General features: G+C 48.3%; 1 protein-coding gene across 2 annotated transcripts in view; it reads right to left on the bottom strand.

The window, feature by feature from the left end:
• IGF1R (insulin like growth factor 1 receptor) overlaps nucleotides 1-12,915 on the bottom strand; it is a 321,068-nt gene that overhangs the window by 27,620 nt on the left and 280,533 nt on the right. Inside the window, exons 9-14 of one of the 2 annotated variants that reach the window (XM_060096894.1) lie at nucleotides 10,579-10,746; nucleotides 10,187-10,394; nucleotides 6,515-6,798; nucleotides 4,869-5,005; nucleotides 4,235-4,394; nucleotides 494-596 (exon numbers count right to left, since the gene is read on the bottom strand). In XM_060096894.1, the coding sequence (XP_059952877.1) occupies nucleotides 494-596; nucleotides 4,235-4,394; nucleotides 4,869-5,005; nucleotides 6,515-6,798; nucleotides 10,187-10,394; nucleotides 10,579-10,746 (1,060 nt within the window). The remainder of the gene's footprint in view (nucleotides 1-493; nucleotides 597-4,234; nucleotides 4,395-4,868; nucleotides 5,006-6,514; nucleotides 6,799-10,186; nucleotides 10,395-10,578; nucleotides 10,747-12,915) is intronic. The other variant, XM_060096895.1, reaches the window with a different exon arrangement.

Below are 12,915 nucleotides of genomic sequence, written 5' to 3' on the forward strand. Positions count from 1 at the left end.
ACATACTTTTATATGTACTTTCATCTTTGTTACCTCAGTTTTATTTGTTCTGATTCATTAAGGACCGGGAAGGGGTGGTGGAGGTACTGTCAGGACAGCTCCACCACACTTGCTAACGCCTCTTTTGGCTTCTTCAACAGCCTCAAATTAGAGCTTTTTAAGAAACATTTGTTTCTTTACTTTGTTGGAAATTGAAAGGCTTATTTGATGTACAGGGTTAAAATATCATGTTTGAAAAAGCTTTGCACAAGCAGCGGTATCTGTGATGGGACAACCAGTGTGGGGATGATCCAGACTCCAAAGAAAAAGTCTTTTTCTGTTGTTGAATCATTAGAAAATATTCTCTTTTTTCTGTACATTTGATTGGAAAATCAGGTTTTCTGATCCATAAGATAATTCCTCAAACTTCTCAAAAAGTTCATCTTAACTTGGGTTCAAATCATCAAACCAGTCAGACACAGAAAGTATCTGAACTTTTCACCAAATCACTCACCTTTTTCTATGGAAGACGTACAGCATTATAACCAACCCTCCTACTATCAGCAGAACGGCAATGGGCAGAGCGATGATCAGATGGATGAAGTTTTCATACGTTGCTGCAGAAACAAATGGGAAACAAGAAAATGTCACGAGGTGAACAAACTGCTCGTGTCCTTTGTTTATATTTAGCTGGAAGTATGGAAAAAAAATCCCTGAGAATTCCTTTATTGCCTATCATGAACTAGGAGTTCTGAAGGTAAACAGTATTGTACATAAAAGAAAAAAAAAAACAAACCCTGAGTTATTTGTAAAAAGATTAAATAAGTGCTGATGGAGGAGTAAAGTCATTTTTATTTTCAAAGTACAGTGTATTCTGAAATAATAGTTCAAATGATGGATTCAAGTAAAATAATCTTTGTATACAGTTTGATAACTATTAGTGGAATTGCATACATTTGCTAAAAAAAAGAATAGATTCTTATGTATTATAGTGCTCAAGCTGTACTGACTTTTATCTGTCTTAAGACAGTTCCACAGACAATTAAAAAAAACAAAAAGTAACTGGATGGCACCCCTTGCCAAAGCTGCTCTGAATACGCCCCAAACATCAGCGTCTATAGTTACAAGTCTGAGACCACAGAGCTCCTGCCTGATCATCACCATCCTCAGCTCTTAGATGACAGATGCCAGCCTGGACGCTGATCCACACCCTTGAAAATTCTGTCAGATGCTGGTAATCAACACATCCATAGGTAGCATAACAACCGGACAAGTGGACCACACATGCTGCAAGGATGCAGGGAGGAAGGGAGAGGGGAAGGGAGTCAGGGGAAGCTCGCCAAGCACAGAGGATGGTTGGAAATGATACTGGAGAGAAATCAGGGCCAGCTCCTAAGGGGCCTTGTCCAAGCTAAGCACTTTGAACTTCATTCTGCAGATTAAGCGGAACCAGTGAGAGCTCTCCACCCTACAGTGAACTGGTGGGATTTGTGTGGGAGAGATGGCTGTGCCTGAGGACAGCCTGGAAGGGCTGGCAGCGGGGAGGAGACCCTGCCCTGTCTGGGGCAGCGGGTGGGGGGGTGCCCTGGGCATGTTCTGCATCACCCAGCTCAGACCTCACCAAGGAATCACTGCTCCTTGTCTATGAATGAGAAAGACTCACAGAGATGAACTGTCCTCCCCAGGGTCACACATGCAGCTGGCTGGCCATGACCTAGGGACTGGAACCCAGGCTTCTGGCGCCCCTGGCTCATATTTTCCCTACGAAGCAAGCGCCCTGGAGGCTCTGAGCTGAGGCGGTGGTGGTGGCTACAGAGGCTGGATTCCAGAGGTATTTCAGAGGCAGAATCAATGAGATGTGGGTTTGAATGAGAAGCGGGTGGCAGGAGTGAAGGAAGGGGAGGGGTGGCTGTGAGGTTCCTGGCTTGGGTGGTGGGTGGATTACGGGGTCACGGACTGAGCTGAGGGACGAAGGATGGAGAGAGGTTTTGAAGGTAGCAACTGTGAGTCTGGTTTTGTGCACGAGGCGTCTGAATTGCCTGTGGGACACCCACGTATGTGGAAATGAAGTTGGAACTCACTGGGGACCAAGTTACATCTATTGTAGAGCACCATCAATGATTATTCTGCCATAAACACTACTATTATTATTACTCTGTGAGGACTGTTAAAGCTATTTTAATTTTTTTAATGAAAGATATTTTTATCAAATAGCTCTAAAAATGGATACAGACTCCTGCATTTCCTAATTCTTGAAAATACTTGCAAATTAACACGGACTTTGGGAAGCTAGTGGGGTTTCTTTTTTGCCCCCGAGGGCTATTTCTTCTATCTCTATCACTTATACTACTGGTCAGGTTGTACCCTTCTTTTTGAGTTTCACATTTCAACGGGGACATGGGAAAAATGGAACACATCCAGAGAAGAACAAAATGACTGAATGGCTAGAAAATTGTTCTATGAGACTGGGCTACAAGAAAAGGCCCCAAACCTGAGATTATTTAGTCTGGAGAAGAAAAGCCTAAGGAGTAATTTAATAGTATTCAAGCACATGAAGGGTTCCTAAAAGGAGGGCAGTTGCCAGAAAGCTTCCAAAGCTTCCATCTCCTCTGAGGATTGAACAGGAGGAAGGGAGACTCAACCACAGCAGGAGAGAATCTTGTCTGACACAAGGAAAAACTGCCCAATGGTAAAGCAGGCATGCAGATTTAATTTCCGTATGGTGTATGCCAAGTCCCGCTGGAAAGATGCCATCAGAGCGGCTCTTGGGTTTCCCACTGGCTCCCGGCACTGACGGGGTTAAAAATGGGGGCGTAATGGCAGAGAGGAACCTGTCATCTCTGCAGATAAGCCAAGGTCACTGAACCCCAGAAGCCAATGCTGCTGTTTCAAAGAACAGAGCATCACGCTAGACCTCTAAACCTAGGCTCTGTTCCTAAGGGATGGATGTGGAGAGGGGAGGAGAGGAGAGAGAAAACAAGCCACTTCTTCAGGGAGGACTCTGGGAATATTGCGAAAGTTCCAGCGCTGGAGTGTGTGGCACCAGCCAACTGGAAAAGTAGGTAAAACGGACCACATGGAGAATTCAGACTATTTTAGATGATGGAATTATCTTCTTAAGCATCTGTTTACCCCTCACACAGCGCCAGGCTCATCAAATGCTACCTCAAGGTCTGCAATTCTATCCCCACACATCCTCCTTTTGGTATCTGTCACTGTGTAGACTTCCAAATACCATGCATGTCTTTGACTAGGCGCTAACCAGGTGGACTGCTGGATCGACTGAATCCTGAATTTAAGAACTCAGACTCCAGACCAGAGTAGCACAGATGTGGACACCAGGAGAAACCAGGGCAGTGGGAATTGCCCACCTGACCCAAAAGTAGCACCACTAAGCAAGGCGGGACTGCTTTTTCTTGCGGAAGCAGTCAGGAATAGTGCTATGCCAGATTTGATCCCATTATCTGAACATGAAATAATCTTAAAAATTTGGTTTCTAATACAAAATAACAGAAAAGTCAAAATGTAAATAATAAGGGATATTTATGTCACCAGATGAAAATACTGAATTTTCTTGGCCAAGCAAGTAGAGTGCCCTTGTGCTCATACATTTTACAAAACTCACTTGTAAAATCTAAAATCTTCGCCTAGAATGGCCTTCTAAGAATTCCGTCTTGTCGATGGTTTGAGCATAAACTCACCACATGGCCCAGTCTCTGTGCCAAACAGGGAGCACTGTGCGCTTTCAAAGTGTGTTGCTGCTTTAAAAGTGCATCTGTTATTTTACCGCTGAGGAGTGACAGGGGTGGTGCCTCAGCCTGGGATGCTGTCACAGCGACTCCTGCCCTGGAGCAGGCTGGAGCAGAAGGTCCCCAGGTTTCTGTCACCACTTAGGATTCTAAGCCCTGAGTCGGAGCCCCAATCAGCATCCCTGACGAGGCAGGAGGCAGAATGGCCAATTCAATGCTTTGTAAAATGCTTTGGACATAAGCCAAGTTGAGAGCACGGGCCCCTTGCTGTCTCCCTCAAAAGAGGGGCTCAGACCATCTCCCTGCCCATCAGATGAGGTAGGGACTCTAGGTGTGGCAGCTCCCCAGCCTGAGCTCCTAGATGAAGTGCTGGCAAAAGTGTGACTCTTCTGAAAGGTGGCCGACAGAAATCAGAAAAGCAGAGAGCCAGGATGACGACCCAGGTTTCCCCAGTCCCAGCACCACCTGCTTTCTGTTTTCCCAGCGACTCCCTCCACAAGCCTTACTTTTGGCCTGGACATAGAAGAACACAGGATCAGTCCACGACCCGTTCCCAGAGAGAGAGGTGGCCTGGATCCGGGCCGTGTAGTTCCCCGGGTTGAGCCGGTTTAGCTTGGCCCCTCCATACTTCCTGTACTCCTGTCTGGACACACATTCCCGCTGATCCTGGAGGAAATAAAACATACGTGTCAATTTCCCACAAACACGCTGCCTCGTCTCTCGCCTCTCGCTTCCCACCCAACACTGACCCCAATTTGCAATAAAAGGGAAAACACCCAGGCTTACATTATGGCAGTCCTCCAGTAACTCTAAGCACACCCGACCTTTAACCAAACCTTCTTTCTTTAACCAAAAAGAGTTCCAGAAAGATTAAGTTATTAAGACCAATCTCTAGGCTGAAAGATCGTTTTCTGCAAAGAAACAGTTTCTTGAGGGTGAGGATAAGCCAGCTCCTCGCACACCGTGAGAATTCCCCAAAGAGCATGGAGTTGGTAAAAAGACCTGAATCCTCACTGACTTACTTCCTTATTTTACTGTTCAAAGTCTTCAGCTAACCAGGAGGTACCCTGTGTTGAAGTGTAACACATGCTACACCTGCAACAGAAATGCACCCACACACGGCCGGTGCCCCAGTCTTACCTCGACTTGTGACCCATATTTGATCTCATACATTAAAATCAATCCATTGGGACTCTCAGGTTCTGGCCATTTTAAAAAGATGGAGTTCTCAGGCCTTGGCTCCCAGGTCACCGGTCCAGGAATGTCATCTGCTCCTTCTGTGCAGCAATTGAAATAGGCGATAAAGTTAGATTCGAGTCCTCAGGGAGGGAGAAAAACACTGGACTAGCCTAAGAACACCCTCCCCAACCCCTCGTGCAGGACTGCGGACAGCGGCCGCAGCAACTCCTCCTGACCTGGCCTCGCACACACAGCAGGGGTTTTGGAACTGGAGCAACCTAAGGACCTGTAAGTCTCAAGATGCCACCGTACCCTCCCTTCCCCTCAGTCTCCCAACAAAAAAGCCTACTCTCGGGCTTCCCTGGTGGCACAGTGGTTGAGAGTCCACCTGCTGATGCAGGGGACGCGGGTTCGTGCCCCGGTCCGGGAGGATCCCACGTGCCGTGGAGCGGCTGGGCCCGTGAGCCATGGCCACTGAGCCTGTGCGTCCGGAGCCTGTGCTCCGCAATGGGAGAGGCCACAGCAGTGAGAGGCCCGCGTACCGCAAAAAAAAAAAAGCCTACTCTCAAGTGCAGGAGGAAAATCTTGGCAAACTAAGTCACTTAGGTCTGGTACTCGGCTTCTATGCAATGCCATCAAACACAAGCATCATCGAAAAGGTGCTGAGTGAGCAGAAGCAGCGGCATCCAGCCTCCAAGCCAGGACCCAGATCCTTCATGCTCTGCGTCTGCATGCAGCAGATGCAATTTCTGCGCAGGTGTAAAGGATGGTCCCCGAGCCTGCCTGGGAGGAAGCTGATGCTGAGCGCAAGCTCGCTGCCTTCATCAGCGATTCCTGAAGCTGCCGGGTGAGGCTGGGGTGCCTGCTCTCTTGCTTTTGCTTCTTAAAGCAGTAAGCCAAGTGGTGAGCAATGTCACTGCAAGTTCCAGCTGGGAAACACTGAGAAATCAGCTGGGCTTTCTCTCCTGGGAGGGTGAGGAGACTAAGGCCGGGTAGGCTGGCAGCAGCACGTCGGTGCCAGAACTGCGCCCAGGGGGCCCCGCTCGCAGACTGCAGACACTGGGCTCTGTGCTACCTGCCAGCTCTGCAAGGAAGTGAACCGGGCAGTTCACCCATCCTGAAAGATGGATGTATGGTATGGCTGTCTAAGCCACAGGCAGCTTCTAACTTACAAGGGGAAGGTGAAGACCAAACAACCAGGACCAAAGGCTGCTTGGAAGCGGACCTTGAGGAGCAACACTCAGTCTGAATCAAGGAAGCTAAATGGGGATTTCACTGAAACTTGAGAACTCAGGAGGGACCTGGCAAGAAAGGGCCATGGGAATGCACAATGCAAACCAAGGAGAAGGAAAAGAGTGGACCCTGCATCGAACTCCCTGCTCTCGAGTACTTTGTATGGAGAGACTGGGGTGGGAGTGGGGTCACGATGCATGAATTCCATTCCCTAGGCTGCTGGGCTACCAAGCTGCCTGCAAATGACCACCCGTTCTTTACTAAGCAGGACTGAGACTAAGGGTCATTGCCCTGGGTGTCGGCCTCCGTGCCTACAAATCATAGTCTCCGCTAGGCTGTGAGTCGGGCGTTGGGTGAGCTGGATGACATCGTACCTGCAGGCATGGTTCTTGCAAAGACAAAGTTGGAGGCGCTGCAGCCGAGCTTCTCAGCTTCGTGGTTACAGCTGTGGATATCAATTCGGTACAGAGTAAAAGGCCGGAGGCTGGAGATGACAGTTCTCTCCTTGTTATCCACTCTGCTCTCGAAGAAAGGGTACTCGGTCTCGAGCTCTTCTGGGTCTGTGATGTTGTAGGTATCCACCACTGTGGTGTTCCTGCTCCGGCTGGACATGGTGGTGTTGGCGACCTGCATGACCTCCCTCCGCTTCCGTTCAGGTCTGCAAGGAAGAGAGAGAGAAATGTGGCTTGTGAGTGAGGGCTTCCACCTCTTTTGTCTTTTCTGTGACTCGAGTCAGAGAAAGAGAAGAAAAATCTTCACCTTGGAATAAAAGGAGCTACTCAGCCCCCTTGCATAAGAACCAACAAATAATACAGGGATTTCCTTCCTCATTATTTATTTTGCTTTCTCTACGCTGCAAACCTCAGCCTCAACGTGCAACCTGCCCCCTGGCTCCCCGAGTGGTTACTCAGTGGTAACTAGAGGCAAACTTAACACCTCAGCCCCCACAGTGGGGAGGCTCAGGGGCACCTAGGCTGTTTCCTCAGAGCTGTTACAGTGGACAGGGACTGGGGAAGGGAGGCCACCCGGGACGCTGTCAGGAAGGCAGGGGGCCAGCAGAATGGCATGTCCCGATTCTCTGTAAACAGCCGCACTTCCACACAGTGTGACCAGCAGCTAATATCATGGCCAGCTTTTCCCACACCCACCGATGGGACAACTCACTCCTGTCAGAAAACCTTGTTTACTCTTCAACATCTGTTGATATTTCAGTCACTTAAACCAAACTTTGTGACTTAAACTATAAAGGCAGTGATCAATGAAAGGCACTCGGCACCAGATACTGACTCCAGAAAGGAACTCATGACATCAGGCTGCCATCCTAGTTCAAGACACATGGACACAGACGGCGAATAGCTTCATACTCAACCTGACTTGACTTGCTTTAAGCTCTAAATAAACTGTTCTTAGAATGAATTAAAAGAAATCAAAATCGTCTTTGGAGAATTTAGTTGTAAAACAGAAAAGCTTCCTTTATGATTTATTCAGCCGTTCTGTTACCCAGACACTCCTTTTACCCGAATTCTGTTGGAAATTGTGTGGACATCAGATGTACGCCTCAGTAGGAGGCATGAAAAACCCCAAACGTGAGGTTTTCATCAACTGTGGCCCCTCACCATGGGCAAACTAGGGTATTATGTCTGTCCTGTGAAAAGTAAGGACAGCAAGTGCGACTAGACTTCAGACAGAGGCCATCAAGACCGCAGGGTGGATGCACGCGTTCATCAGGGGAATGTGGTGTAGAGGAAACTTATTTTGAACTCAACAATGCAAACACAAGGCATTCGTGAAATCTGTGTCACCCACAGCTCTGCCTTCCTATCACCTGATCCTGTGTTCTTGGACTGATGAGGAAAACAGGCACTGCCTTGTAACTATCAACAGAAAGCTAGGGGCTCTTCAGTGAAACCTTTCCAAAGCCTGGACTCAACAGCCTCAACCTCGGACAGGTCTTTGGGAAAAGTCGGCAACGTAGCCGGCAGCCTCTGCTGGAGAATAAACAGATGGCTCCTGCTGGCCTGTCTGGGATGCTCTAAATCCATCCTCTTCTGTGTCCAAAGGAAGTAACACCGGCCAAGCCCCTGCTGGCACGGGGGGCGATGGACTGTGTTGAGAAGCAATGCCATGAAGGGAAAGAGCCCCGGTGTGCGGGGAGGAAGGGCCAAGCCCCAAATCCACAGTTGGTCAATCAGGGTGGTGGAGAAGCCACTGAACCTAGGTTCTAGTTTTAAAACTTCTTTGAGCTCTTTTCCATCCTCAAACTTTTTGATTCTTGAGACCACACATGATATACAGGATATCTGGACTAACATGTGAACTGCAGCTATATCAATCACCCGTGAACAGGAGATGTCACCGGCGGGGCAGGTTGGGAGGTTCCATGGTTTTAACCGCAGGAGGGGAGGGGGCATAAAGCTGCTAAGTGACTGATAGCTTCATTCTGAAAAGGAAATAGTGCCTCCACTTCCAAAAGGTCTTGATTTCCTGTTTTAATGATTTTTCAAAGTAAGATGTCTATCTTTGACTAGTATACAAATATCAGGAAGGTCACGTGACAGAAAAGAAAAGTCTCTTTCAAAAACCATTTGTTGCTACAACCTAAGAGAGCTTTTAAGGGCAAAGCAACTGCAGGATAAACAGAAGCTCGGGACTGCTGGTGCCCCTCTGGGTCAGGAGCTGGAAGAAGAGTGACCCCCAGGACAACGTACTGGCAGTGGGCTGGCAGCTGGGGCGCCACGGGGGTCAGGAAACGGGCTCGTAGGTATAATGCTGGCCTGAATCTTGCTCCTTTGCCCAGATTTCAGGCATGAGGTTGTTTTTAAACCCTGTGCTACAATTTTTCAGGAAGGAAAAGGAGCCATCAGTCACCACTCTGTTTCCATCTCCTTCCCCAGACATCACAAGGCTGCCCCGCTGAATGTCCCTCCACTTTTCTTTTCTTTCTTTCTTCTTTTTTTTTGTTGTGGTAAAACAAACTTTTAAAGTTAAAAAACTAACAAAATTTTGTCATTTTAACCACTTCTAGGTGCACATTTCAGTGTCATTAATTACCTTCATAATTCTGTGTAACCATCACCATTTCCAAAATCTTTCATTACCCCAAACAGAAGTTCTACACGCGTTAAGGAATAACACCCTATTTCCCCTCCCCACATCCCCTGGTAACCTCTAATCTACTTTCTGTTGCCATGAATCTATCTGTTCAAGATATTTCAAACACATGGAATCATACAATATCTCCTTCTGCGTCTGGATGCTTTCACTCAGCATAATGTTTTCAAGGTTCATGCATGTGGTAGCCCATGCTTCAGAATCTCATTCCTTTACAGGGTTGAATAATATTCCATCGCAGGGCAAGACCACATTGGTTCATCCATTCATCTCCTGGTGGACACATGGGATGGTCTCAGCTTTTGGTTATGTGAATAATTCTGCTCTAGACATTTATTTTCCTCCGCTTTTGTCTCCACTAGGCAGAAGCAGAGGCTGGAGCAGCGGAGCAGACAGATGCCCTGGCGTCGGGCTGCTCGGCTTGGAACGGCTGTCGTTGGCGTGGCTTCACAAACTGCTTGTCAAGGGTACCAGTGGCTCTCGGTTATGCTTTGAAGTTGGGCCCCTTTCAAAACTGACTCTGAGTCTCTCCCTCTCCCTTCGCTCCGCCTTGGCCAGGCTGGGAGGCCGCAGGGAGGCGTGGGAAGGGCAACCGAGGGCCCAAACCCGGCTCCTCCGCTTGCTGGTGTGTGCTTGGCCAGGTGATTGCTGCTCTCTGCGCCCACGTGCCCCCCGCAGGGGCTGGGCGGCCACAGGGCAGCTGCCCCTGTCACCTGTCAAGCCGACAGCCCCCCACAGCCCAGGCCGTAAGCTCCGGCCCCTTCCACGAGGGCTGAGTGGCTTGGGTAGTAACCCCACTCGCCAAGCTGGCCGCCTATACTGTTGTCCCTCCTCGACAGCCGCTGGGTCTCACTTTGAGGCTGTCGACCTACACACCACAGGGTGGAGAGAAGGCATCAGGACCTGCCCAAGGACCCTCTCAGAGGACACGGTACCTGGGCACAAAGATGGCGTTGTGCAGGAAATTCTCGAAGACCTTGCGGTACTCGGCCTCCTCCTTCTCGGCCTGCTTCTCGGCTTCTGTTTTGGGGCAAGCGCAGCACGGCCCTTTCTCCCCACCACACACTTCAGTCTTGGGATTCTCCGTCACCTCCTCAACGTCGATGGTGCCATCGGCGTACTTCCTGATGGGGATTTTGTCTGCTTGGGAAAGAGTAGCCCAACGAGAACCAAGTTACACAGGCTGGTGAGGAAAGGAAGAGCCATCAGCACCTGGGCTCACGACCACAGCTGCTTCCCGACAGACGGCTGACGCTGGCCCCGGTGTGTGTGGCCTCGGGGTTTGGGAGTCACAGCCACAGGTGTCCCCTGCCTCTCCCACCCTCACCTTTGGAGCAGTAATTGTGCCGGTAAAGGTAGCTGTCCTGGGGCTGGCGCTGCCACCTTACGATGTAGTAGCTCAGGTTGCCGTTGGGCAGGGAAGGAGGGTTCCACTTCACGATCAGCTGAGAAGAGGAGTTTGATGCTGAGAGTACATCCAGGGGGATGGAAGGAACTGGAAAGGGGGACAAAGGACATTTCAGAAAAGGGAACGAACCCAAGATCCTGGCTGTCAGATACTCAGCGCAAACCCACAAGAAGCCAAAAGTCTGATCCCCACAGGAAAATGGCGGTGAACGCTGAAACACAAAATGAAAACCGAACCTTGTCTTGAAATTGTATTACTTTCCCTTTATAATATCTGTTCTCTGTGATAACGAACATGACTGAGCTGCAGATGGAAAAGGGTGGTGGAAGCACAGCCAGGGTTGGAATGGATGACTTAAAACCCACAGTTAACGCAAACACTGGACTGTCCTCAGTTACTACAGCTGCCATCCTCCAAAACATTTAACGCCAGCAGTTTTAGCAAATGGTAAAACTGACTGACGTGCACTTCATCTGAGATTTTGAATCTCTGATAAAAAGCCAAAATGAAAGAGGGAAGTAAAAAGGGTGCTGGGGAGAGAGAGTGTGTGTGTGGGGGTGGCTTGGAGGAAAAAGTGGTGCAAAGGGCCAGTAAATCTACTGATTGTATAATCATGATTCAATGGCATTATGGAGTCATAACTATGAGAAGCAGTCTAAAAACACCTCGAACACCCATAAAGCCCCGATTTCAAGTAACGGACTCTGTTACCAGCAAAAGAACATTGATTTACAGGCAAAGCATAAGAATCTGGTCAATATTTACTCACTATTGCCCCTAAACCCAAACCTGGAGCTGAACTGTGTATAAAGGGCAAATGCATCCAGGGACCACTGAAATCTTCTTATTCTCTTTGGGTTCAGAAAAAAGCATCAATTTTGGTAGATTTTCCAAAGTGCAAAAGACACCTTTGTTGTATGTCACTTAAGCATAACGGTCATGTAAGCTGCTTTTAAAATTTGAAAGCTTAAGGTACAAAATCTCATACACAAGGGTCTGAACACTTGTAAGGAAGGACACTTTAAGAAAAAGTTATGACTAATACTAACTTTTTCTGGGAAAACATTTTACTGAATGCTAGGCCACTTTAGTGCTTCCTAGAATAAGTACTTTAGAAACACACAGCTCACCCCTAGATGTTTCAATAACAGTTGTCACAAAAAAGCCTAGGCCATGGACCAAGTCATTCTCTGTCCCTACCACTTGTGAGGACAGATGCCAAAATAGAGCAAACTGACTCAATTTGTACAGTGCTTTGTTTTCCATCTTTGGGGAAAGGAAACAAGTTTCTTAAGAATTGGCCTTAACAAAGAAAGACTTTTATTTTCCCCAAATTAGCTACAATGAATTACTTGCAAATTTTTAGGCTGAACAACTTGTTCTGTTGCCTTTGAGCCTCTGCTACAACATCCCAGGCCTAGAATCAGAAGCCTGTGTCACATTTACTGATACAAACATTGTGCCATCAGTGACATGATCGTAGCCACTTAGAGGATCATAGAGAGGGAATAGGGGAGGGGAGGGGAAGGGAGGAGGGGGCAGGAGAACACGAGCAAAAGGATTTCCCCACCAACATTTTTCCCTCACCCTCTTTGCCACTTAAATTCATTTCGTGCCAGTTTATGCGTATTTTAAAGCAGCCTATGTATTGTAACACTGGCTATCATCAAAGAATGTTTATCAGTGCCTTTTAAAATGATGTGCATTTCCCTACTTCTAACCTGTTTTTTTTTTTTTTTTTTTTGCAGTACACGGGCCTCTCATGATTGTGGCCTCTCCCGTTGTGGAGCACAGGCTCCGGACGTGCAGGCTCAGCGGCCACGGCTCACGGGCCCAGCCGCTCCGCGGCACGTGGGATTTTCCCGGACCGGGGCACGAACCCGTGTCCCCTGCATTGGCAGGTGGACTCTCAACCACTGCGCCACCAGGGAAGCCCTAACCTGGTTTTTATGTACTTGGAAAATATACACAAATGTTTGCTCTCCTTAGTTCCAGATTCTGGAGTTGAGAAATGAGTTGGTTTAGAGAACGGAGATCAAGGGAGAAGGAGGCCCATTTTCATCAGTGAACACTTGGAATGTCCACAACATGGTTCATCTCATGTTTTTCAACTTTTGTCTGCTTTCTTGGAACCCTAGGCACTACAGGACGAAGGTGAGAAACCAGGGAGCCACCTGAGGTAACTGGAACAACAACCAGGGTTTCAGTCCCCAGAGGTCCAACTGTCCAAATAAACAAGAAGGGCAGCCTTAGAGG

The sequence above is a fragment of the Mesoplodon densirostris genome, chromosome 4 (assembly GCF_025265405.1).
Source record: "Mesoplodon densirostris isolate mMesDen1 chromosome 4, mMesDen1 primary haplotype, whole genome shotgun sequence".
Classification (NCBI taxonomy): domain Eukaryota; kingdom Metazoa; phylum Chordata; class Mammalia; order Artiodactyla; family Ziphiidae; genus Mesoplodon; species Mesoplodon densirostris.